Below are 26,663 nucleotides of genomic sequence, written 5' to 3'. Positions count from 1 at the left end.
TAGTCCCAGCTATTTGGGTGGCTGGTGTGGGAGAATCACTTGAGCCCAGAAGATTGAGGCTGCAGTGAGCCATGCTCACACCACTACTGTACTCCAGCCTGGGCAAAAGAGAGAGACCCTGTCCAAAAAACAAAAACAATATCTTAACCAAAAAGGATCTATGACCTTAATTTTAAACCAATCACGTCCTCACTGTAATTCTTCCCCCTGAATGGAGACGTGGCTGTGGGGGGTGCATGCCTGTAGTCCCAGCTACGTGGAAGGCTGAAGCAGGAGAATTGCTTGAATCTTGGAGGCCGAGGTAACAGTGAGCCGAGATGACACCACTGCACTCTAGCCTGGCCGATGAAGTGAGATTCAGCTCCTTCAACACCAAAAAATTTATGCCACCCAGGTGATCATTGGATATATGAAGATTTCTATTGTGTTTTCTTAGGGACTGTCATCTCTGTCTTTGAAAACTGTTTTAACTCTGAAATATTTTGATAAATTTGACGTGGCCAAGGATCCCTCAACAAAGATACTTTCAAGTTTGCTTTCTTTGTGTCTAATATCAGGAAGAGATTCAACCCTTCCCTATCTCACACTCAGGACTGTGAAGGACACATATTAGTAAAACTCCATGTTTGTGGAGGGAATCAGTGAAGGAGTCCTGGACTTTCACCCTAACCCTAAATCTTTCACTTTGATGGATGAATATCTAATTCCATCAGTAAATCTGGAAGAAACCCAAAAATCCAATCAGGATTAACTGGGAAGAAGACGAATCAAATGTAGTTCTCTTTCTCTCTTTTTTCTTTTTCTTTTTCTTTTTTTCTTTTTTCTTTTTTTTTTTTTTTTGAATCTAGCGTATTTTCCAGGCTGGAGTTCAGTGGTGTATTGTCAGCTCACTGCAACCTCTGCCTCCTGGGTTCAAGCGATCCTCCTGCCTCAGCCTCCCTAGTAGCTTGGACTATAGGCGCAGACCACCGCACCTGGCTAATTTTTGTAATTTTAGTAGAGGTAAGGTTTTACCATGTTGGCCAGGCTTGTCTCAAACTCCTGACCTCAGATAATCCACCTGCCTCTGCCTCCCAGAGTGCTGGGATTACAGGTGTGAGCCACTTCGTCTGGCCTTGAATGAATGTATTCTTGACTTCTACCCTATCCCTAACACTGTCAATTTCTTGCTTCACAAACTGAATATAGATATGTGATGTGAATGGATATCTGACTCAATCCATTAATCTGGGGAGAGCCAAAAACCCAATCAGGATTAACTGGGTGGAGCTTGACAAATGCAATCAGATATCATTTTCTGATTGGAAGCTAGCAGCGGATACGTGGAGGGGCGTGGGTGGGAGTTGTGATTAGAAAGGTCAATAAAAGCTTCTAAAGACCCACAGGAGAGACCCAAGGTCTTCAAGCCTGGAGTTCCTGCCTGGTTCTTCCTGAGGTCTGAGCACCTTCTAAACTACATCCAGATCTGGTAAGTCACTAATTTCTGTAAGGACACTCCCATCTGACCTAGAGTCAGTCGGTCTGGGATGGTGACAGTGCAGCCTACGATGGCACAGAGCTATATCCTGTCCTTTTTATATATATATATGAACAATTTGAAGCTTTGAATTTTTTCCTCTAAATGCAGTTCTGTCTTTATTTCAAAAAGGTTGATTGTGCTTTGGCTGATGCCATTTTAAAATTCTTGAAGGGAGCAGTGACTCATGCCTTTAACCCCAACACTTTTGGAGGCCAAAGTGGGAGGATCATTTCAGCCCAGGGGTTTGAGACCAACCTGGGCAACATGACAAAAACCCTCCTCTACACAACGTTTTTTTTTTTTTTTTGAGGGTGGGGATGGAGTCTCACTGTGTTGCCCAGACTGGAGTGCAGTGGCACGATCTCAACTCACTGCAACCTTTACTTCCCGGGTTCAAGCAATTCTCATGCCTCAGTCTCCATTCTCAGAAGCTGGTGTCACAGACATCTGAAACCATGCCTGGCTAAGTTTTGTATTTTTAGTAGAGGTGGGGTTTCACCACGCTGACCAGGTTGGTCTCGAACACCTGACCTCAAGTGATCCACCTGCCTTGGCCTCCCAAAGTGCTGGGATTACAGCTGTGAGTCACAGGTGCTTGGCCTCTACTTTTTTTTTTAATTAGCCGAGCATGGTGACATGCATCTGTAGTCCCAGCTATTTGGGTGGCTGGTGTGGGAGAATCACTTGAGCCCAGAAGATTGAGGCTGCAGTGAGCCATGCTCACACCACTGCTGTACTCCAGCCTGGGCAAAAGAGAGAGACCCTGTCCAAAAAACAAAAACAAAATCAATCAAAAAGGATCTTTGACCTTAATTTTAAACCAATCACATCCTCTTTCACCCAAATGGAGACATTGCCGTGGGGGTGCATGCCTGTAATCCCAGCTACGTGGAAGGCTGAAGCATGAGAATTGCTTGAATCTCAGAGGTGGAGGTTACAGTGAGCTGAGATGGCACCGCTGTACTCCAGCCTGGGCGACAAAGTGAGACTTAGCTTCACCCACACCAAAAAATATTAGATGATACCACCCAGGTGATCATTAGATACATGAAGATTTCTACTGTGTTTTCTTAGGGACTGTCATCTCTGTCTTTGAAAACTGTTTTAACTCTGAAATATTTTGATAAATTTGACGTGGCCAAGGATCCCTCAACAAAGATACTTTCAAGTTTTTTCTTTGTGTCTAATATCAGGAAGAGATTCAACCCTTCCCTATCTCACACTCAGGACTGTGAAGGACACATATTAGTAAAACTCCATGTTTGTGGAGGGAATCAGTGAAGGAGTCCTGGACTTTCACCCTAACCCTAAATCTTTCACTTTGATGGATGAATATCTAATTCCATCAGTAAATCTGGAAGAAACCCAAAAATCCAATCAGGATTAACTGGGAAGAAGACGAATCAAATGTAGTTCTCTTTCTCTCTTTTTTCTTTTTCTTTTTCTTTTTTTCTTTTTTTTTTTTTTTTTTTTTTTGAATCTAGCGTATTTTCCAGGCTGGAGTTCAGTGGTGTATTGTCAGCTCACTGCAACCTCTGCCTCCTGGGTTCAAGCGATCCTCCTGCCTCAGCCTCCCTAGTAGCTTGGACTATAGGCGCAGACCACCGCACCTGGCTAATTTTTGTAATTTTAGTAGAGGTAAGGTTTTACCATGTTGGCCAGGCTTGTCTCAAACTCCTGACCTCAGATAATCCACCTGCCTCTGCCTCCCAGAGTGCTGGGATTACAGGTGTGAGCCACTTCGACTGGCCTTGAATGAATGTATTCTTGACTTCTACCCTATCCCTAACACTGTCAATTTCTTGCTTCACAAACTGAATATAGATATGTGATGTGAATGGATATCTGACTCAATCCATTAATCTGGGGAGAGCCAAAAACCCAATCAGGATTAACTGGGTGGAGCTTGACAAATGCAATCAGATATCATTTTCTGATTGGAAGCTAGCAGCGGATACGTGGAGGGGCGTGGGTGGGAGTTGTGATTAGAAAGGTCAATAAAAGCTTCTAAAGACCCACAGGAGAGACCCAAGGTCTTCAAGCCTGGAGTTCCTGCCTGGTTCTTCCTGAGGTCTGAGCACCTTCTAAACTACATCCAGATCTGGTAAGTCACTAATTTCTGTAAGGACACTCCCATCTGACCTAGAGTCAGTCGGTCTGGGATGGTGACAGTGCAGCCTACGATGGCACAGAGCTATATCCTGTCCTTTTTATATATATATATGAACAATTTGAAGCTTTGAATTTTTTCCTCTAAATGCAGTTCTGTCTTTATTTCAAAAAAGTTGATTGTGCTTTGGCTGATGCCATTTTAAAATTCTTGAAGGGAGCAGTGACTCATGCCTTTAACCCCAACACTTTTGGAGGCCAAAGTGGGAGGATCATTTCAGCCCAGGGGTTTGAGACCAACCTGGGCAACATGACAAAAACCCTCCTCTACACAACGTTTTTTTTTTTTTTTTGAGGGTGGGGATGGAGTCTCACTGTGTTGCCCAGACTGGAGTGCAGTGGCACGATCTCAACTCACTGCAACCTTTACTTCCCGGGTTCAAGCAATTCTCATGCCTCAGTCTCCATCCACAGAAGCTGGTGTCACAGACATCTGAAACCATGCCTGGCTAAGTTTTGTATTTTTAGTAGAGGTGGGGTTTCACCACGCTGGCCAGGTTGGTCTCGAACACCTGACCTCAAGTGATCCACCTGCCTTGGCCTCCCAAAGTGCTGGGATTACAGCTGTGAGTCACAGGTGCTTGGCCTCTACTTTTTTTTTTAATTAGCCGAGCATGGTGACATGCATCTGTAGTCCCAGCTATTTGGGTGGCTGGTGTGGGAGAATCACTTGAGCCCAGAAGATTGAGGCTGCAGTGAGCCATGCTCACACCACTGCTGTACTCCAGCCTGGGCAAAAGAGAGAGACCCTGTCCAAAAAACAAAAACAATATCTTAACCAAAAAGGATCTATGACCTTAATTTTAAACCAATCACGTCCTCACTGTAATTCTTCCCCCTGAATGGAGACGTGGCTGTGGGGGGTGCATGCCTGTAGTCCCAGCTACGTGGAAGGCTGAAGCAGGAGAATTGCTTGAATCTTGGAGGCCGAGGTAACAGTGAGCCGAGATGACACCACTGCACTCTAGCCTGGCCGATGAAGTGAGATTCAGCTCCTTCAACACCAAAAAATTTATGCCACCCAGGTGATCATTGGATATATGAAGATTTCTATTGTGTTTTCTTAGGGACTGTCATCTCTGTCTTTGAAAACTGTTTTAACTCTGAAATATTTTGATAAATTTGACGTGGCCAAGGATCCCTCAACAAAGATACTTTCAAGTTTGCTTTCTTTGTGTCTAATATCAGGAAGAGATTCAACCCTTCCCTATCTCACACTCAGGACTTGAAGGACACATATTAGTAAAACTCCATGTTTGTGAAGGGAATCAGTGAATGAGTCTTGGACTTTCCCCCTATCCCTAAATGTTTCATTTTGATGGATGAATATTAATTCAATCAGTGATCTTTAAGAAAGCCAAAAATCCAATCAGGATTAACTGGGTAGAGATTAAGAAGTCTAGTCAAATGTAGCTCTCTCTGTCTCTCTGTTCAATCTAGCCTATTTCCCAGGCTGGAGTGGGGTGGTATAATGTCAGCTCACTGCAACTTCTGCCTCTTGGGTTCAAGCAATCCTCCAACCTCAGCCTCCCTAGTAGCTTGGACTACAGGTGCAAACCACTGCACCTGGCTAATTTTTGCTGTCTTAGTAGAGGCAGGGTTTTACCATGTTGGCCAGGCTCATCTTGAACTCCTGATCTCAGATGATCCACCTGCCTTGGCCTCACAAAATGCTCAGATTACAGGTGTGAGTCACTGCACCCTGCCAAAGTGGTTCAGTTTGAATATGTGTAAGAGGTGTGCATTGGAAACGTCTATCTTGCGAGTGATGCATAACAGTGTCACATAGCTTTCAAAGCTTCTCACTGAAATTTTCAATAATAAGGCTGGGGCGGAGGCTCACACCTATAATCCCAGTATGTTGGGAGGCCAAGGGGGGTGGATTGCTTGAGACTAGGAGTTCAAGACCAGCTTGGACAACATAGCGAAATCCACTGTCTTTACAAAAAGTCAAAAAATAAAAGATGAGCTGGGTGTGGTGATGCATAACTGTGGTCCCAGCTACTTAGGACGCTGTGGGGGAAGAATCCTTTGAGCTTGGAGGTCAAGGCTGCACTGAGCTAAGATCCCACCACTACACTCCAGGCTGGGTGACAGAGCAAGACCCTGTCAGAAAGAGAGTGAGAGAGGGAGAGAGAGAAAGAGAGAGAATGAGAGAAGGGAGGCAGGGAAAGAAGACAAGAAAGAAAGAAGGGAGAGAGAGTGGGACAGAAAGAAGGAAGGGAGAGAGGGAAAGAAGGAAAGAAGAAAGAGAGAGAAAGAGAAAGCAAGCTTAAATAATGAAAAGAAAACAAGTAGAACCTATTCTAGGGATGCTCCATGAATGTTCCCAACAAGCTTATTTGTAGGAACTGAAAATGTGGGCATGTAGGCTTGTGACACTCCCATTCCCATTGTTTTAGAACCTTGAGTAATTAGTAATTTCCCCCAATGGTAGGAGGGGTTCGCTTTCAGGTTCCTCCACACTCACTAGTCACTGGATGGAACACTGGATAGAAAGGAAGGGCTAGTGGTGGCCCTGCTTCCTCACTGCTTGGGAGACGCTCATGCTGATGCAGCAGAAGCAGAATGCTGGCTTAATGGCCACTGAGTACAGAGTAGAATTGGAGTAAACTGAGGGCTCTTTCACCATTGCCAGAGCAGTGACTTTTGCCATAGGAGAAGATGAGATTGCATGGGCTTGTCCTGAGAGTGATGCCTTTTCTCTGGGTTTGTCCTCTGGAAGTTTTCCCTGCAGATTCATGAAGATGAGCATCCGGACTCCACCCAGACTCCTGGAGCTTGCGGGGCGGAGCCTGCTGAAGGACCAAGCCTTGGCCATCTCCACCCTGCAGGAGCTGCCCATGGAACTTTTCCCCCCACTGTTCATGGAGGCCTTCAGCAGGAGACTCTGTGAGGCCCTGAAGCTGATGGTGCAGGCCTGGCCCTTCCGCCGCCTCCCTCTGAGGCCTCTGATAAAGATGCCTTGTCTGGAAGCATTCCAAGCTGTGCTGGATGGGCTTGATGCACTGCTTACCCAAGGGGTTCATCCCAGGTGAGGTGGGCCAGGTGGGCTGGTGGGGAGGGCCCAGGTGTCCAACAGAAGGAACAGCTGGGTCATGAGAAGTGAGGAGGCCCAAGGGGGTATGGTGGTGGTGAGGAAGCTGAGAGGACTTGGTCATTCACCAACTCCTCAGGGAAAGCACTGCTCACCATGCAAGGTCCATGGAGGTAACAGGAACCTCTCCTCTAATGGCACTGAAAGGCACCATGAAAAGTGAGAACTGGGCCAGGTACGGTGGCTCACAATGTAATCCCAGCACATTGGGAGGCTGAGGTCAAGAGTTGGAGGCCAGCCTGTCCAACATGGTAAACCCCAACTCTACTAAAAATACTAGAATTAGCTGGGCATGGTGGTGGGTTCCTGTAATCCCAGCTACTTGTGAGGTTGAGGCAGGAGAATCATTTGAACCCGGGAAGCAGAGGTTGCAGTGAGGTGACCTCACACCACTGCACTCCAGCCTGGGCGACAGAGGGAGACTTGGTCTCAAAAAAAAAAAAAAATGTGGAAGTGGGCAGGATCCAAGGGGAAAACAGGGTGAAGAAAAGTCAGAGAGAGGGACAAGAAGCAGGGAGGGGAGGAGCCGCTATCCAGGATGTGGAGTTTAAGTTCAGAAATGAGTTCTGAAATTCTCAGTCTCACCTCTATTTTCCCACAGGAGATGGAAACTTCAAGTGCTGGATTTACAAGATGTCTGTGAGAACTTCTGGATGGTTTGGTCTGAAGCTATGGCCAATGGGTGCTTCCTCAATGCCAAGAGGAACAAAAAAACAGTGCAGGACTGTCCAAGGATGAGAGGACAGCAGCCCTTGACTGTGTTCGTAGAACTTTGGCTCAAGAACAGGACTCTGGATGAATACCTCACCTACCTCCTTCTATGGGTCAAGCAGAGGAAAGATTTACTACACCTGTGCTGTAAGAAGCTGAAAATTTTGGGAATGCCCTTCCACAATATCAGAAGCATCCTGAAAATGGTGAACCTAGACTGTATCCAGGAGGTGGAAGTGAATTGCAAGTGGATACTGCCCATCCTGACACAGTTTACCCCATACCTGGGCCACATGAGGAATCTTCAGAAGCTCGTTCTCTCCCACATGGATGTCTCTCGCTACGTTTCCCCAGAGCAGAAGAAGGAGATTGTTACCCAGTTCACCACTCAGTTCCTCAAGCTGCGCTGCCTCCAAAAGCTTTATATGAACTCTGTTTCTTTCCTCGAAGGCCACCTGGACCAGCTGCTCAGGTGAGGGAGGGTGATGAGCTTTCTCTGCAGACCACAGCAGAGCCTGTTACACTAAACACTAGTGGGCCTCTACTGTGAGCCAGCCTATGAGGATGTAACAGTGAAGGGGACACTAGAATGCCCATGCATTGTCCTGTTGGCGGCCCTGTCCTGAAATGGGTATCACGCAACCCTCCCAATAGAGGCAGAGGGATCAGCTAGGGGAGATGCTATAGAGAGGCTGCCATGCTAGGAAGCTAGCTACTGGGGGGTTCAGATCTAGTGAGGGTGCCTTTCTGAATTCTTCCTGAGGACGTGTGTCTAAGTGAAGATGATGAAAAATAGGCCAGGGGCGCTGGCTCATGCCTGTAATCCTAGCACTTTGGGAGTCTGAGGCAAGAGGATAGCTTGAGCCTAGGAGTTTAAGACCAGTCTGGGTAACATCCCAAGACCCCTGTCAGAAATGAATAAATAAAAGTAAAAACAAACAAGATAACTTTTTTTTTCTGAGATGGATTTTCACTTTGATTGTCCAGGCTAGAGTGCAGTTGTGACATCTCAGCTCGCAGCAACTTCTGCCTCCCAGGTTCAGGCGATTCTCCTGCCTCAGCTTCCTGAGTACCTGGGATTACAGGCGTGGGCCACCACACCTGGCTAATTTTTATATTTTAAGTAGAGACAGGGTTTCACCATGTTGGCCAGGTTATTCTCCAACTCCTGACTTCAGGTGATTCACCCACCTTGGACTCTCAAAGTGCTGGGATTATAGGCGAGAGGTACCACGCCCAGCCAACAAGATAATTTTTAAGAAGATGATGGGAAGTAGGGAAGTGAAGTGGGCACTGAAGAGGGGAATGGTCAGCAAACCTGCACATGTCAGAAAATCAGCTTTGTGCCCCACAGTTTGGTGAACATGAATGATCCCATCTCTAATTCCCTGTTGTAAAAGTTTCTTTTGAGCTCCAGGTAAATTAATTACCTAGGAAATGCATGATTCTGAAACAGAGGGTCAGGGAGCAGGCACAAAGAATTGTGAAAGTGATAGATGGTTTGCTGATGATACAGGCGTGTCAGGGACGCCTGCAGCCTGCCCACCCCAGCTGATGTTGCAGGATCCTGTCTGGGTTTGTCCTTTATGCCTGCGTCTCCACTGGGCTCCTGTAGCCCAGAGATGTGGTTTTCTGCCTGACAGATGAGGAAAGGGAGCTTTAGGGATTCTGAGAACTTGATCCATTCCTATAAATGACGGTGAAATGACTCAGCCTCAAATGGAATTATTTTTTCTCTTTTTTTTTTTTTTTAAATACAGAGTCTCGCTCTGTCACCCAGGCTGGAGTGTAGTGGCATGATCTCTGCTCACTGCAACCTACACCTCCTGGGTTCAAGCAATTATCCTGCCTCAGCTTCACAAGTAGCTGGAATTGCAGGCGCCTGCCACAACACCTGGCTAATTTTTGGATTTTTGGCGGAGAGGAGGTTTTGCCATGATCAGCAGGCTGGTCTCAAACTCCTGATCTCAAGGAATCCACCTGTCTCAGCCTCCCAAAGTTCTGGGATTACAGGTGTGAGTTACTGCACCAGGCCTAAAGTGGAATTGACCTCAGTGGCAAAGGTCTTCATCACGCTGCTTCCTAAGTGTTGACCATCAGACAATCAGAATGACCCTGGGCTTGGGTAAAATGGTCTCCATCCATTACCTTGAAGTCGTTCCCCACCACCCTCCACTCACCCCTATGATTCCCCAGAATTAACTTCTTGCTCTCTCTCCCCAGCTGTCTGAAGACCTCGTTAAAGATCCTCGCAATAACTAACTGTGCGCTTTTGGAATCAGACTTGAAGCATCTATCCCAGTGCCCAAGCATCAGTCAACTAAAGACCCTGGACCTGAATGGCATCAGACTGACGAATTACAGCCTTGTGCCTCTCCAAATTCTCCTAGAAAAAGTTGCAGCCACCCTTGAGTACCTGGATTTAGATGACTGTGGCATCGTAGACTCCCAAGTCAACACCATCCTGCCTGCCTTGAGCCACTGCTTTGAGCTGAACACCTTCAGCTTCTGTGGAAATCCCATCTGCATGGCAACCCTGGAGAACCTGCTGAGCCACACAATCATACTCAGAAAGTTATGCCTGGAGCTGTATCCTGCCCCGCGGGAGAGTTATGATGCTGATGGTACTCTCTGCTGGAGCAGATTTGCCCAACTTAGGGCTGAGCTGATGAAGAGAGTGAGGGACTTAAGGCACCCCAAGAGGATCTTGTTCTGTACTGACTACTGCCCTGACTGTGGCAACAGGTCATTTTATGACCTGGAGGCAGATCAATGCTGCTGTTGAATGCCTGCCTATTTTGGTGGATATGTCAAACGCTTTCTTCTGGACACTTGGAAACTAAAACCTAGGTCTTAGGTACATCCTATAGGGAGCACAGAACCCATCGTTTCACACATGGGCTCTGAAAGTGGGAAAAGAAAGCTGATCAAGCAGAGGCCGGACTTGCGGGAAATGTTGCCATGGATTCGATGGGACTTTGGGGACCTGTGTCCTGTAGAGTCGAAAATGGGAATCTGAATGTGTAGAGTGGAGGCTTGAGAATACTTGAGGGAGTTACTCTTGCATGCATGGTTGTAAAGAAACAATCAGAAATAAAGGAAAACTGAGCAGAATCTGTCTGGTGCCCTCTATTATTAAGTAACCTGTTTTCCAGTTTAAGCCTCAGGAATCTTCAGTTATTGATGGAAAAAACAAAAGGCACTGACTGAGTTGTCCAATCAATAAGATGCAGCCCAAGAAAATCAAGGCATTGAAATGAAATTTGGTTATTGTAATCAGTTTCCTCCCATTCTTTTATTTGAGACAGAGTTTCACTCTTGTTGCCCAGCATGGAGTTTAGAGTGCAATGGTGCCATCTCAGCTGACTGCAACCTCCACCTGGGGTTTAAATGATTCTCCTGCCTCAGCCTCCCAAGTAGCTGGGATTACAGGCATGCACCACCATGCCCAGCTAATTTGTGTATGTTTAGTAGCGACAGGGTTTCCTCACTATGTTGGTCAGGCTGGTCTCAAACTCCTGACTTTGGGTGATTCACGCAAGTAGGCCTACCAAAGTGCTGGGATTACAGGTGTGAGCCACTGTGTCAGGCTTTTTTGTTTTGTTTTGTTTTTTAGAGGTCTCCTGTCACTCAGGCTAGAGTGCGGTGGCACAATCATAGCTCACTGCAGCCTCAATTTCCTGGGTTCAAGTGATCCTCCCACCTCAGCCTCCTGAGGAGCTAGGACTACAGGCGTGTGAGCCACCTCGCCTGTATGCTTGTTTTTTTATGTGGTGACAAGGTCTCGCTGTCTTGCCCAGGCTGATCTGGAACTCCTGAGCTTGTGATTCTCCTGCCTTGGCCTCCCAAAATGCAGGGAGTATAGGCGTGGACCACCACGCTTGGCTTGGCCTCCTCCAGTTCTTCACTTCTTTAGATGTCTGTTAATTCCTTGTTAGTTTCTGTGGCTGTTCAGTGGGTTAATACACACTAGGTGGACACCAAGGGCCTGGAACGTTACTGGGCAAGAACAGTGAGCCAATCCACATAGAAAGCACCTTCTTCTCAGGGTCTTTCACCGCTAGCCAGATGCTGAGACCCTGCCCACTCCCTGTGAGTCTCCACATGCTTCCAGAAGCCTTAGTTGGTGGACGTCAGCTTCACTGCACAAGGAGCCACTCTCTTCCCGCTGCCCTGGAAGGGGATGTCCATATTGTGTATTAGCTGGAGACTCTGGGCAGCACCAACCCTTGCTTTTTCCCCTGATGACTAGCAGCCCTTCTTGAATTAAACTGGTTGTAGCCAGTAAAGACAGCCACATTCCCTTTAAGTAAAATACTACAACTATACAGGTATGTAACACTTTTTAAATATTTCCATCTGTCATTTAAAAAAGTTACTTCTTATTAGGGAGCTAGGTCAGATCGATGAGAGATTTTCTCATAACAACTCCCCTCTCTCCCTATCAAGGAAGAGACTAGTGCAGGGTGTTCTGGAATCTCACATCATCAAAGGGTGGATAACGATCAAGGGCCTGTGGGTGATGAATGACCTTCCCTGTGCTGAGGAAGCCTGCATAATGGGCACCCAAGTGAAGGATCCTGCTGAGGATTCAGGGGCTGGTGTTGCTGTCAGGGATCTTAGCCAAGAGCCTCAGGTCCCTGTAAAATGAGGATGATGATGTCCAACAGCTTATAGGACCCTGGAAGGATCCAATGAGATGGTTCATGTTTAGGGCTTGGCATGGGGACTGGCACACAGTTAGATGAATACATCTTGTTCTTTTTTCTCTTCTCAGCAGAAGTCCCAGTAATTTTCATCTTTCAATCTCACCTCCTTTTCCTGATAACAGGGAGGCAACAAGAACCCAGGGCATGCAATGGGGCTCATCTTCTACTCTCTGCCACAACTTCATCATGACTCCCCCAAACAGCAGAGCCCCAGGAGCCAGCAGGAGGCAGGGTGGGCATTTCTGGACTGGATTCATTCCTAAGAAGAGTAAAATGTCCAATCCATAGGTCTCGGGTGCCATCTGCTGGTAGATCAGACCAGATGGTGTAATTTAATGTTGCAAGGATTATATTATATGGTATTTTTAAAAATTTACTATTATGAGCCAGGAGCGGTGGCTCATGTCTGTAATCCCAGCACTTTGGGAGGCTGAGGCTATTGTCATGGCCAGGCTTGGTGTCTCACACCTGTAATCCCAGCATTTTGGGAGGCTGAGGTGGGCAGATCGCTTCAGGTCAGGATTTTGAGACCAGGCTGGCCAACATGGTGAAACCCCGTCTCTACTCAAAATACAAAAAAATTGCTGGGCGTGGTGGCATTCGCCTGTAATCCCAGGTATTCAGGAGACTGAGGCAGGACAATCGCTTGAACCCGGGAGGCGAAGATTGCAGTGAGCTGTGATCGCACCAGTGCACTCCAGCCTGGGAGACAGAGCAAGAAAAGAAAATTTACTATAATGTAAATACTAGTTGAGTATAAATATTTGTGTTGTAATTTACGTATATGAAAGATATAAAACTTTTAAAGAATGCAATGTGATATTTTAAGAATGGTTAATGGCCAGGCGTGGTGGCTCATGCCTGTAATCCCAGCACTTTGGCAGGCCGAGGCAGGCAGATCACGAGGTCAGGAATTTGAGACCAGCCTGGCCAATGTGGTAAAAACCCGTCTCTACTAAAAATACAAAAAATTAGCCTGGGGTGGTGACGGGCCCCTGTAATCCCAGATAGTCAGGAGGCTGAGGCAAGAGAATCTCTTGAACCCAGGAGCAAATGCTGTTGACCACGTGATGCATGGAAACGTTTGTCATGGGTATAGCCACTGAATTGCTAACTTGGGGACGTCAACATTAGCTCACTACCAATAATATAAATAAATTGGATTATGGAAAAAATTGCCTTTGTGATACCATATCCATGTGTGTCATGACAGTCCAGCAATTGGCCCGGTGTGGTGGCTCACGTCTGTAATCCCAGCACTTTGGGAGACTGAGGCGCATGGATCACTTCAGGTCAGGAGTTCGAGACCAGTCTGGGCAACATGGTGAAACTCTGTATCTATTAAAAACACAAAAATTCCCACCTATGAGTGAGAACATGCGGTGTTTTTTTTTTTTTTGTCCTTGTGATAGGGTGGGAATTGAACAATGAGAACACATGGACACAGGAAGAGGAACATCACACCCTGGGGCCTGTTGTGTGGGGAGTGGGGAGGGATAGCATTTGGTGAGATACCTAATGTTAAATGACAAGTTACTGGGGGCAGCACACCAACATGGCACATGTATACATGTGTAACTAACCTGCACGTTGTGCACATGTACCCTAAAACTTAAAGTATAATAAAAACAAATACAAAAATTAACTGGGCGTGGTGGCACGTATCATCCCAACTACTGGGGAGGCCGAGGGAGGAGAATTGCTTGAACCCAGGAGGTGGAGGTTATAGTGATCAAAGATCGTGCCACTGCACTCCAGCCTGGGCAACAGAGTGAGATGCCATATCAAAAAAAAAAAAAAAAAAAAAAGAGAGAGAGGGAAAAGAAAACAAAACAAAAGAAAGTCCAGCATGGTAAAAGGTACATAGAGGTACATGTGGGTGAGCTTCCTTTGTTTTTCATTCTTTTTGCCTTCTCTGGACAGAATTCTCAATGCAAAACATTCCAAAAACACAGAGCAAGTGTCTTCTATAACCTTCCCTTTTTTTGAGACTTCTCTTCACAGTGTATGTGCTAGTGTCTTCCAGACTTTTGTGTGACATGCTATACAGAACATCAGATCAAACGGGCACATCCCTAATAAGTGGTGACTTGCCAGATCTGGACTCACTTTGCAGGGTGCTGGGACCTCTCTGAGAATCAAGCAGTAGCTCCAGGAGCCAGGGTTTTGGGTCTCTTCTGTGCATCTTCAGGAGTTTTATTGACTTTTCTCACCACGACCCCCTTCTCAATTACCAACTTCCAATCCAAAAATGACATCCAACTGGATCCTGAACTTCCACCCAGTTAACGGTGGTTGAGTTTTCAACTTTCTTCTTATTAAGTGATTAAATTAGATATGGATTTATGAAAGTGAAAGAATTAATAATAGGGTGAAGGACTAAAACTCATTTATTCACTTATTCCATAAATATTGGTAAAGTTTTACTAATATGTGACCTTCATAGTGATACAGGGAAGGGTTTAATCTGTTTCAGACATTAGAAATACATATATATATATATGGTATCTTTATTGGAGAACCTTTGGTCACATCAAAAGTATCAAAACTTTTCAGAGTTAAAACAGCTTTAAGAAGACAGTGATGTCATCCCTAAAAACACAATAAAATCTCAGTGTATCCACTGGTCACCTGGGTTTTGTGCTACCTAACATGGTAGATCATATGCCCATTCAGGTGGAAGACAGGAACTACTGAGGGTGTAATTTATCTCAAGGTTAAGGTCAAGGCATCACTGAAAGAAATCAGGCCTAAATTACAAAGTGAGGTGGAGGTTGGGCTGGACAGTACTGACTGTTCTAATGGGACCCTAGGAGGGAACCAAGACAACATAAAACACGGCAGGTATTTTGTGGGCATCTAGACAAAAGGATTGAAAGACTTCCTTCTAGATTGAGTTTAAAAATTAAAAAAACCTAATTACAAAAGACATAATGCAGACTCGTAAAACATCACAGTGTCTTTGAGGGCAGAGAGGGCAGATACAGTCTTGGTTCCTACTGGAAGGTGAAGCATCATTACTCACAAACGTGATGGGCTTCCCTCAGAATACCAGCTTGGGAAGAGTGAATCTGAGTGTGCGAGCTGGGGCAGAGCCCAAAGAGGAGCAGTGTGGTCAGACATAAGGAGGGAGACTTTTCAATCTGGAAGCATGAATGGTGCAAGCTGTGTATCTGAAGAATTTGGGAGAACAATGAACCCCTTGGGGGAATCCTGCACCATCCTCAGGACCCCAGTGAGAATCCTGCAGTTTGGGGGGTCTTTCTACCATGTTCTGGTTGCATGTGCTTCTGAAGGTGCTCCTCTGCTGTCCAGGTCAGAGTAGCTTTCAGAGCCCATCTGAAGGGACGGCCTGACTTCAATTCCACTCACAGAATTTCTACTGGGATTCCAAAGCTTCTCCAGGCTTTTGATGGGGGTCTCTGAAATATTTCTGAACTTCTGTTTTCCTCCCCCAGCCTGAGCTGTGAGAGAAGCTGAATCCTCTGCTTCCTGGAAATGTCAGGCGATCTCTCCTGCACCGAGGACTATGGCCACAAACAGTGCTGAGAGACACTCTCCCTGGAATCAGCAGTGACTCATACATTCTCCCCAAATTCTACTGAGCTTTTTGGGTGCACATAGCAAGGCACAAAACAGGGAGCTCCTCAGCTGCTCTTCTGGACCTAAAGAGGCACCCAGGACCAATGGAGGGGAAGTCTGTCTGCCTTCCACAGGAAGAGCTGACTCCTCTGGTTTTCCTAGAAGCGCCAGGCTGTTGGCAGAGCCTGGGACAGGTCCCAGTGCAGGGGCCCATCCCTTCTAGGATCCCCTTGCCCAGCCTTAGAGCTGACGAGGCTGCACCTGGAATGCAGTAAGTCTGGTTCTGAGTCAGGGCTTTCTTTGCCTGTGGTGTTTGCCCTCTCCATGTTTCTAACAGTAGAAATCACTGTTCAGGCCCTGCTGGACTTCTTTAGTCCTTAACAGGATCTCATTCCAGGTCTCATTTGTGACCGTCTTTTCCAAGATCAGGGGCTGCCCTCCTTTTTTCCCCAATAAAGATCTGAGGAGAAGCTCACTCTGAGAGCAGAGTGGATGCCTAAGAAGGTGCTTGTGGCAGCCTGGGGTGGGGGAGGTCTGGGAACTCGCTGCAGGCTGGATGGAGCCAGGGGGACTAAGGAAAAGAACAGGGCCCAGAAAGGGAGTGGCCCAGAGGAGCTGATGTGGGCCAGAGTAAGTACAGAGGAGAGAGATGGCAGCAGGGTAGGGGGCCGGGTTATTTGGCTTTCACAGAGCCGCGTCCCTGATAAGCTGTGGACTTGTGTCTGAGATCCTCAAAGGACCTGTGCCTGGATGTGGAGCTGTGAGTTTCTAAGGCCCTTTGATTTCACCCTGGTCTACATGAGGTTCCAGTGGCTGCCCCATCTCACCCCAGGGGCAAAGAGTCAGTCTAGCAGGGAGACATGGGGAGAGAGAGTCAATGGCAAACATCCACCCTGGATGCAAAGACAAGGGACACGTCAGAGGGAGGGAGACTTGGTGTGAGGCCAGGGGAAGGGAGGCACGTTGGATATGGTGCAGTTGTGTCTCTGCACTTGCCACAGCCTCATAGGACTGTGAGGATTGATCTTTGCAGGAGGGAATGGGGTAGAATGGGGTCTGGACTGGAGTCCCTGTCATCCAAGTGACCCCATATCTACTCCTGCCAACCAGGTGAAGGTCTTGCTAGATGTAAGTCAAACCAGGACCTATCAGACTGCCTGGCACTTTCTGGTGGATCTAGAAGGAGCACAGTGATCCTCAGTCAAAAAAAATCTTGCATTGTCCAGGGCTGAGGATTTTCAGGTGGCCCTGGAGGGGGAGACTCTGGGGAAAAACCACAGAGAAGATTTTGGCACATTTGACACTATTAACATCCAGTGCCTCCCCTTCCTATTGGTCGGGTGTGGTGGCAGGAGAATTGCTTGAACCTGGGAAGCAGAGGTTGCAGTGAGCTGAGATCACGCCATTGCACTCCAGCCTGGGTGGGCAACAAGAGTGAAACTCTGTCTCAAAAACAAACAAACAAACAAAACAAACAGACAAAAAAATGTGAAACACACAAAAAAACCTTTGACTGAGTGCCTGCAATGTGCCACCTACTATTCTGGGTGCTACTTAGGATAAACAAGAAGCAAGACAGCTGCAAAGTGAGCTCAACAGAATACACCTGGCTTGGCAGTGCAGTGCAGATCAGAAAAAAAATGCCTGTGCAGCATAAAATGTGAAGAGACGTCTTCTTTGTTTTTCTTTTCTTTCTTCTTCTTTTGAAAGACAGAGCCTTACTCTTGTTTCTAAGGCTGGCGTGCAGTGGTGCAATCTCGGCTCAGTGCAGCCTCGGCCTCTCAGGCTGAAATGATCCTCCCATGTCAGTCTTCCAGTTAGCTGGAAATACAGGTGTGTTGCATGGAATATCTTTTTCTACCCCTTCACTTTCAGACTACATGTGTCCTTATAGGTGAAGTGAGTTTCTGGAAAACAGCATATAGTATGGTCTTATTCTTTTACTCATTCAAGGACCCTAAGCCTTTCACTTGCAGAACTGAGATATATTGTCTTCATTGTTGTTATTGATAAAGGCTTAGTACTCCCATTTAATTTCTTGTTTTCTGGTTGGTTAGAGACTTCTCTCTTCCATCCTTCCTTTCTTATTGTCTTTCTTTGTGTTTAAGTAATTTTCTCTTATGAAATCCTTGGGATGTGACTTTTCTGGCCAGAAGCCTCTATGGCTGGGGGCACCTTTGCCGGAGTTTTGATGGGGTTCACTGGGTTTGTTCTGCCCACTCAGACTGGTAGACTACGCTTGGCTCATGCTTCAGGCCTGGATCACATGCCTATTAAGGGAGGGTCAGGACTGGAGCAGTGAGGGGTGTGTGAGTGAGCAGGGGGTCTGGCCACTTTGGACAGTCACTGGCTCCCGCAGCAGTGGGGAAGGCAGCTCCAGGTGCCAGCACAGGTGCCAGATTTTTGCAAGGCTGCAAATGAACCAGGCACAGCAAAAGCAGCTTCCATGTTTGTCCCTGGAGTACACAGTGGTGTCTGCTGCTCTTTCCAGGAAAGTCATCTCATCATCTCCACAGCTCTCAGTAGAGAAAAGGCCCCAGAGTGGATTGCTTGTCTCTGCAGGAAAATCATCCCAAGAATGGGTAGTTTCACTCTGCCACTGTTCATCCTGATGTTTTCCCTGAGTCTGGGGCTTTTGGGGCATCATGGGGAAGGAAGTATGTGCTGCTTGGGTCATAGGTAGCCATTAGCAGGCACAGAAAAGGCACCACATATTCCCACTCTGGTCCATAGCACTGGTGGACCAGCCCACGGGCTTCAGGCCCTCCTTGGTCACAAGGTAGAGCCTCACCAGGTACCCTCGTCTTCCCATCCAGGTGTCTGTCTGCCTCCCACCACCACCCATGGCGCCCAGGTCACTTGCATCAAGGAGCATCCAAAGGCCAGCACTGATCTGTCCTCAGCCCCCTCTCAGCCTCCCTCCCATGCTCATCAGGGCCCAAAGCCCAGAGTGTTCAAGACAGCAGGCGGACGGTGCATCAGCACTAACCTGAGCATGCACACACTCATCTGGGCTGCCACAGCATACATGCTTGACCCCAACCCCGCTCCAAAATTACAGCAGGTGCCAGGACGGACCACACAGTGGGAGCAGACACCCCCATGCTGCAGGAGAAGGGGAGACCTCCTGAGTCCTCAAGAGCACTGGGGGACCTTGGTTGGAACTGCGACCTGGGCAGCTTCAGTTGTGCCTTTGGAGCTACTGTCTTGCCAACTCAGGAGGGCCAGGACTCCCTCTTGTCCCAGGATCCCATCAGGTTCAAAGTGTACGTAGCCTCAGTTATGCCCTCTCTCTGTGTTTCTCCACAGAGGTGACAGGTTCGATGCAGGTTCACAGCAGCTCTGGCCAACCCTGCAAAAACAAACCCAATGCTTCTGGGTCTGGTTTAACGAGCCCCAACTGCACTCTAGTTAAGAATATTGCAGGCTAACAGCAGGCAGTGAGGAGTGAGTTTGAGGCTTTGTAGAGGCTCCAGACCTGGGAGCGGGTCTCATTAAGCCATGAGAGGGTGTGGGTGGCACAGCTGTCTGCCCCAGGAACATGGGGCACAGACCTGGCTCACAACCCTGCCAAGGTGGGGTGCCTCCAGGAGTGGACCGTGGTCCCCAGACCCAGCAATTAGGAACGTCAGTCTCCGTGGTCACCCCTGTGGGGGGCAGATCTTGGAAATGCAGCCCCAGGAGGATTAGCACAGAACCTCCCTTTGACACCCAGGAACTTGGCACTGTTAGCAGGGTGGGCACAGTGGCCCCATAGCTGGCCAGGTCATTGAACTAGGTGCCATTTCTGCTTCCCAACAAAGGCCCCTGTAGCTTGATCCCAGCTCTGCCTACCACCTCAAGCCCATCTTCTCCTCGGGGCCCCTCTCTGCCCGTCCCTTTGTGCCTGACTGAGCTGCTCCTTGCAGGCGAAAATGTAAGGAAAATACAGATGACTGAAGAGAAGTAAAGAATGGGTGGAGATCATTGGCACACCCGTAATCCCAGCACATTGGGAGGCCAAGGTCAGCAGATCACTGAAGCCAGGAGCTCAAGACCAGCCTGGTCAACATGGAAAAACCGCGTCTCTACTAAAAATACAAAAAGTAGCATGCTTGGTGGCACTTGCATGCAATTCCAGCTACTAGAGTGGCTGAGGCATGAGAATCACTGGAGCCCCGAAGGATAGGATTGCAGTGAGCCCAGATGGGACCACTGCACTGCAGCCTGGGTGACAAAGCAAGATGTTGTCTTTTATTATTATTATTTTTTAAAAAAAAAAGCAAAGAAAAAGAATGGGTGGGAATTAGATGTTTTGCAGCTGAATCTCAATCACAGACAACAGAGTACTTTGATACTTTTCCATCAGTAACTCAATAACTAGAGATTTCTGATGTATAAATCACTAAAATAAGTCAATCAAATACAGAGGACACCAGAAAGTTTTCATTGAGGTTATTTCTGATATTCCTTGGTAACCGTCCCTGCAGGGATAACATTCTCATCACTGTAGGACTTTAGCTTCTCTTTCTGACTCTGTAGGACATGGGTCCCGTAAGGTCTCATTGACTCCACCTCAACATTTTCCTCTAGTCTTGCCCCCTGCTGTTATCTTTTTTCCCTCATACTGAGCACCTGCCTGAAGCAAAGAATTCTGTGCTTCTTGTAACTTGCATGTGGCCTGGTCACAATCACTCATGCCAGTAATCCTGGCACTTTAGGAGGCCAAGGCAGGAGAATCCCATGTGCCCAGCAGTTTCAGACCAGCTGGGGCAACACAGCGAAACCCTGTCTCAAATGTGCTTTAATAAAATTTTAGATTTATTAAAAAAGGAAATAAGAAAAAACAAACATAACTTGCACATACATACTAGATTTTAGTGTCCAAGTGCCTGGAAGAGAAGTTTGGATTTATCAACCCCACTAGGCACGCCTTCCCTAGCAGCAAAGATGGAGCTCCAGTTCCTCAGACGGTGATGAGCCACAGGAAGGGCAGGGAGTGGGACCAGTGAAGATCCTCTTGGGCTGCCTGACTTCCCTCAGTGTACACATCAGCTCAGCCCGAAGTGGGGTGAAGATCTCCCAATCGACACGAACCAAGGAATTCAAACTCTCCTCAGGGGCAGGATACGTCTCCAGGCTTAACTTGCTCAGCCCACTGGTGTGGCGCAGCAGGTCCTTCAGGGCATCCGTAGACATGCAATTTCTGCCAAAGTAGAAGGTGGTGAGCTGGGAGCAGCGGCTCAGGCCAGGCAGGATGGCGCTGAGTTGGCAGTAGTGGATCTGACAGCCCTCCAAGATGAGGGTCTTGAGAGTGGCAGCAATTTTCTCTAGCAGAGCTCCGAGGGGTTCAAGACTGATGCGGAACAGCAGCACGTAGCTGAGATTCAGATGCTTTAGGTAACCGAGGCTTGGGTACTGGGAGAGACACTTCATGTCCTCTTCCAATAGGTAGCCACAAGTTAACTCCAAGTTCTCCAAGGGGTTCTGGAGGCACCTGTGGAGATCAAGAAGTTAGTTCTGGGCAGTGATACCAGTTAGATGAAGGTGGTGGGGAATAACTGAAAGGGAAATGTCTGCTTCACCCAAACACAAGTTTATTCCCATCATGTGATGATGGTCCACATGCAAGTTGCTCTGTGATGAGGACTCTGATCATTCAGGGGCAGTCCTAGTTTAGCCTCAATCCTTTCACCATTGCTTGTGTGATTGGTTCAAGGCCACAAAATCACGTCACTAAAGCCTCTTTTCTTCATCTTTTAGCAGAAAAGTTCATCTCTGGGCCACAGGTACCCGGTGGGAGATGTGCACGAAGAACTCAACTGAGCAAGGTCTAGGGTCATCAGCTAGAGCTACATGTCAGCAGGGGCTCCCTGACATGCCTGCATCTGCAAACCAACTGTCACTTTTTACCACTCTCACGCCTACTCCCTCACCTCCATCCCGGAAGCATGCATTTCCCATGTCAATTACCTTTCCTGGAGTTCAAAACAACCTTTTACAAACAGGGAATCAGAGACAGGATCATTTGTGATCACTAAGCTGGTGAGGACAGAGTTTCTACTGTGAAATGCACAGGTTTGATGCGCTGTCCCTCCTTTCATACCCTCCTCTATTACCTCTTTTATATCATATCAACTTGAAACACACTTTGTAACAAGAAATTCACATATGCACCCCCCAGTAGAGCTGAAACCCCCACTACCTGGCTTGTACATGATGTAGCTCTCTAGCCTCTACCCCAGGTAACCCCGCTGCCCTCATTGCAGAGATCCTGTGATAGCCACTCCAGAACATGGAGCACTGAACGGGACAATGTGTTGATATTCTGGTGTCCCCTTCACTGTGATGTCACCACTGGCTGACACAAAAGTTATGCCTTCTAGCGTTTGCTGTAACAAAAAAAGGCTGTGCTGTGGTCTGCAGAGAAAGTGCACGATCCTTTCTCACCTGATCAGCTGTTCCAGGTGCCCACTGAAGAAGGTGATCAATTTTACTTTAAGCAATTGGAGGTGTTCCAGCCTGAGGAACACAGGCTGAATTTGGTGAGTAACCATTCCTCGAGGTCATTGTCCGAAGAGTAATGATGGCACCTGGAGAAAATGAGTTTGTGAAGATTCTTCATCTCCTTCAGGTAACAATGAAGCTTTCTTATCAGATGCAGCCAGGACATGTTGTGAATTTCCAGCTCCTGAATACTATTCAGGTGGACTATTTTCAATGACTTTCTAAGATATTTAATGGGTGTTAGATAATTCACCAACTTACTACAGCACAGGTGTACTAAAACTCTCCTTTGGTAAACCCACTGGAAGAGGTATCTCAGGCATTCATCTTGGGGTGTTTCCTTGAGGCAGACGTCTATGAACACCTTTAAGGGCTGGTGCTCTCCCATCCTTGGATAGTCCTCTGCTGTCTGCCTCTTACTCATGGCCTCTGGGGAGGAGGACAGGGCCTAGCCTCCAGGCCATCTGGCCCAGACATTCTCATCAACATCCAGCAAGTGCAGCACTTGAAGTTTCCACCTCCTATAGGTAAAGTAAGGGAGAAGCTCAGAATTTAGAAGGAGCCATCCCTGACTTTTGCTTTCATTCTCATTGCTCCCTGTTCTCTCTCTGACTTTTCTCAGTCTGGTTTCTCTTTTGATTCAGACTGCTCCCCACTTCTAGTCCCTTTACCTTCCACTGGGAAAAAGCAGGTTTCTGTTCCTACAGTGGACCCTGTATGGTGAGCAGTCCTTTCTCTGAGGATCTGGACAATGGCCAAAGCCTCCCTGAGCTTCCTTGCCAGCACCATCAGAAGACTCTGGGCTACCCTGAGTCAGGCTGGAAAACAAACCGCTTTATTTTATTTATTTATTTATTTATTTATTTATTTATTTATTTATGGATTTTGAGACGGAGTTTTGCTCTTGTTGCCCCGGTTGCAGTGCAATGGTGTGATCTCAGCTCACCACAACCTCCGTCTCCTGCGTTCAAGCGATTCTCCTGCTTCAGCCTCCCGAGTAGCTGGGATTACAGACATGCACCACCATGCCCAGGTAATTTTGTATTTTTAGTGGAGACGGTGTTTCTCCAAGTTGGTCAGGCTGGTCTCCAACTCCTGACCTCAAGCGATCTGCCTGCCTTGGCCTCCCAAAGTGCTGGGATTACAGGCGTGAACCACTGCGCTCAGCCTCAAGCCACTTTATATAGGGTTAAATAAACCCCCTCTGAGGGGACTTTGTGATTTGTAGAAGGTGACTCCCCAGGCCCTTTAGTTAGGAATTGGGGACCTTCATGTCCCAACTTCACCTCTGGATGCAGAGAACCTAATTATAATGCATTTAAATGTAAAGCCTCAACCACCAGGTGAACCTGGGACGTATGTGACATGTATATTTGCTCACCATACATGCATGCATCCCCCGCCCTGTGAATTTTCATAGCTGCTCCAATAACCTGCTGAATATGCACACTTGGCGGCCAACAGGTTCAGCATAGATTCCTGCGTCACCTTCCCTCCCTCCAAACGCTTGCCTCAGGTCCTGCCTGGAGGCCCATTTCCCAGCGAGCAGGTTGTAAACCTTTAGAAGAAATTACGCTCCTTTTTTCTAAATCTATAGACCCCATAATTTTTAGTGGACCTCATTGGTGTTAGAAGTGGGATTCAAAGGGGACCTCCGATCTCTTCCTGATGCCTCCAGAACCAATGCATCCTGCACTGGCAAGAGCCCCGTGAGCTCTTCTGGATTGCGCCATGGGAAGGCCTCGGGTAAGTCTTCCTGAATTCAGATGTCCAGCTCTTAGGTGGAAGATCTCAGAGACTTTAATTCTTCCCAGCTGGTTCTCTCCAAACAGTTTCTGGAGGGGACCTTCTCCATCAGTTCCAGGTTTTGGGACCTATGGTGCCTTCCCTTCCCTGTTCCCTCTCAGTCCCTGTCCTGGCTCCCTAATTGGGATCTTGGAGGGAATCTCTTTGTTGGTCCTGGGTTTGAGGAGACTCTTCCAGTTCCCTCCATCTGGATTGGATAGAAGATTCCTCTGAGGACTCCTGCCTAGCAGGGAGACATTCAGGTCAGACTTCTTGGGTCCATCAGGTTTGGTGAAGATGCTCGCCCTCTAGTGGTGCTTACAGGGACGCCTGTGGTAGGTAAGTGCAGTTATGAGGGCCCTTAGTTCCAAGGGGACAGACTCAGGCCAGTGGCCATCAGGAACCCTGGTGACTCTTTGTTTAAAGACTGTGTCCTGTATTACATGGGAGGAAATCTATAAAAAACAGATGAAGTTCATCCATGTGATGACGGCACTGCCGTGACACACAGGTAGTGACCCCGGCAAAAGGAGGGTGACTTCATCCATATTCAACGTGTTTATATTATTGATGGCAGCTCATGTTGACTGCCCGACATTTGCATTGTAGTGGCTATAAAGTGATTTCTAAGCACTATGTGATCAATAAGCATTTACAGCCACCTGCCAGGCTCCATGCTCTGCTGTGGGACCACAGGGTGACAGAGACACAGTCCCTCCCCTTGAAGAAGCAATCTCTGTCTACCACATGAGATTGTCCAGGAAAAAAATCATTATCAAACACAACCTAGGCACATGGCCCAGCAGCCACGCTCCTTGGCACTTACCCAAATGAGAAAACCTAAAACCTGGATGTTTTTAACCACTACATTCACAATAGACAAAACTTAATAGGGACCAACATGTTCTTCAGCAGATAAATGGATGTATATACTGTAGCACATCCTGACAGTGTAGATTATTAAGTCCTAAAAGACATTAAAAAAAGTAAATGCACATAACCATGTGAAAGAAACCAACATGAAAAGGCCACATGACATTCCGGAAAAGGCAAATCTATGGACACAGTAGAAAGCCTGGGGGGGCCAGGAGTCAGGGTACAGTGGGATGGATAGAAAGAGAACAGGTGATTTTTAGGGCACTGAAGCTACTCTGCATGATGCTATAAGGGTGAATACTTGTCATCATCAATTCATCAGAGCTCATAGAATATACAGCACCAGATGTGAACCCTTAATGTTAATTATGAACTTTGGGTGATAAGGATGGTTCGTGTGGTTCATGCATTGGAACAAATGGACCACGCTGGGGCAGGACGTTGATCCTTTAGGAGTCCGTGCTACAGTGGGGTCATGAAGTATGTGGGAATGCTCTACTTTCTGCTCAACTTCACTGTGACCTTATAACTGCTCTCAGAAAATAAATCATATTTCCCTAAAAATATTGCACTTCCTTCCAGCTCCAAAATTGTATAAATTTAAATATTTTTAAATAAGAGCATTTCTTATTCATTGATCTTCAAAATCAGTTTTGAAGGTGTCATTTTATTTGAGACTCAAAACCACATTAAGCATTTTTTAAATCTACTTTAAGTTCTGGGATACATGTGCAGAATGTGCATAGGGATACATAGCGATACATATGCCATGGTGGTTTGCTGCACCTATCAAGCCGTCATCTACGCTAGGTATTTATCCTAAGGCTATCCCTCCCCAACACCCCCACTGCCCGACAGGCGCTGGTGTATGATGTTCCCCTCCCTGTGTCCATGTGTTCTCATTGTTCAACTCCCACTTATGACTGAAAACATGTGGTATTTGGTTTTCTGTTCTTGTGTTAGTTTGCTGAGAATGATGATTTCCAGCTTCATCCATGTCCCTGAAAATGACCTGAACTCATCATTTTTTTATGGCTGCATAGTATTGAATGGTGTATATGTGCCATATTTTCTTTATCTAGTGTATCACTGAAGAGCTTTTGGTTTGGCTCCAAGTCTTTGCTATTATGAACAGTGCCACAGTAAACATATGTGTACATGTGCGTTTATAGTAGAATGATTTATAATCCTTTGGGTATATACCCAGTAATGGGATTGCTGGGTCAAATGATATTTCTAGTTCTAGATCCTTGAGGAATTGCCACACTGTCTTCCACAAAGGTTGAACTAATTTACACTCCCACCAACAGTGTCAAAGCATGCCTAATTTCTGAACATTCTCTCCAGCATCTGTTGTTTCCTGAAAAATATGGAACGTGTCACGAATTTATATGTCATCCTTGTGCAAGGGCCATGCTAATCTTCTCTGTATCATTCCAGTTTCAGTATATGTGCTGCCCAGACCAGCACAGACATTTTCTTATTTTTTCTTTCTTTTTTTTTTTTTTTTTTTTTTTGAGACGGAGTCTCACTCTGTCCCCCAAGCTGGAGTGCAGTGGCACACTCTCGGCTAACTGCAAACTCTGCCTCCTGGGTTCACGCCATTCTCCTACCTCAGCCTCCTGAGTAGCTGGGACTACAGGTGCCCACCACCACACCCGGCCAATTTATTGCATTTTTAGTAGCTACGGGGTTTCGTTGTGTTAGCCAGTATGGTCTCGATCTCCTG

At 47.0% G+C, this 26,663-nt stretch overlaps 2 protein-coding genes, 1 non-coding gene and 1 pseudogene across 3 annotated transcripts; 1 reads left to right on the top strand and 3 right to left on the bottom strand.

Annotated features, from left to right (window-relative positions):
• Window positions 1-6,414: 6,414 nt before the first annotated feature.
• Window positions 6,415-10,281, top strand: LOC129143336 (PRAME family member 15-like). Its single transcript, XM_054679374.2, has 3 exons — window positions 6,415-6,722; window positions 7,387-7,968; window positions 9,720-10,281. The coding sequence occupies exons 1-3, from the start codon at window positions 6,430-6,432 to the stop codon at window positions 10,279-10,281; spliced, it is 1,437 nt and encodes a 478-aa protein (XP_054535349.1). The 5' UTR covers window positions 6,415-6,429.
• Window positions 10,282-20,213: 9,932 nt separating this feature from the next.
• On the bottom strand, window positions 20,214-22,055 carry LOC129143340 (PRAME family member 1-like). Its single transcript, XM_054679398.1, has 2 exons — window positions 21,740-22,055; window positions 20,214-21,263 (listed from the first exon to the last, which is right to left on the bottom strand). Exons 1-2 carry the CDS (start codon window positions 21,868-21,870, stop codon window positions 20,705-20,707), a joined length of 690 nt encoding a protein of 229 aa, XP_054535373.1. The 5' UTR covers window positions 21,871-22,055; the 3' UTR covers window positions 20,214-20,704.
• A 157-nt stretch (window positions 22,056-22,212) lies between these two features.
• LOC134809805 (PRAME family member 2-like) lies at window positions 22,213-23,746 on the bottom strand (annotated as a pseudogene).
• A 2,551-nt stretch (window positions 23,747-26,297) lies between these two features.
• LOC129138499 (U6 spliceosomal RNA) lies at window positions 26,298-26,404 on the bottom strand. The gene has a single exon (XR_008541811.1). It is a non-coding gene; the product is annotated as a U6 spliceosomal RNA (small nuclear RNA).
• Between the last annotated feature and the right edge of the window lie 259 nt (window positions 26,405-26,663).

The sequence above is a fragment of the Pan troglodytes genome, chromosome 1 (genome assembly GCF_028858775.2).
Source record: "Pan troglodytes isolate AG18354 chromosome 1, NHGRI_mPanTro3-v2.0_pri, whole genome shotgun sequence".
In the NCBI taxonomy this organism is placed as follows: domain Eukaryota; kingdom Metazoa; phylum Chordata; class Mammalia; order Primates; family Hominidae; genus Pan; species Pan troglodytes.
This window is presented reverse-complemented; position numbering and strand designations above follow the sequence as displayed.

Bases quoted from the DNA above. Each gene is read 5' to 3' on its own strand.
- LOC129143336 (XM_054679374.2), top strand. From the start codon at position 6,430: ATGAAGATGAGCATCCGGACTCCACCCAGACTCCTGGAGCTTGCGGGG. The intron at 6,723-7,386 runs GTGAGGTGGGCC...ATTTTCCCACAG, and splicing joins ACCCAAGGGGTTCATCCCAG to GAGATGGAAACTTCAAGTGC. The intron at 7,969-9,719 runs GTGAGGGAGGGT...CTCTCTCCCCAG, and splicing joins CACCTGGACCAGCTGCTCAG to CTGTCTGAAGACCTCGTTAA.
- LOC129143340 (XM_054679398.1), bottom strand. From the start codon at position 21,870: ATGAAAGGAGGGACAGCGCATCAAACCTGTGCATTTCACAGTAGAAAC. The intron at 21,264-21,739 runs GTAATTGACATG...TGATCTCCACAG, and splicing joins TGTTTTGAACTCCAGGAAAG to GTGCCTCCAGAACCCCTTGG.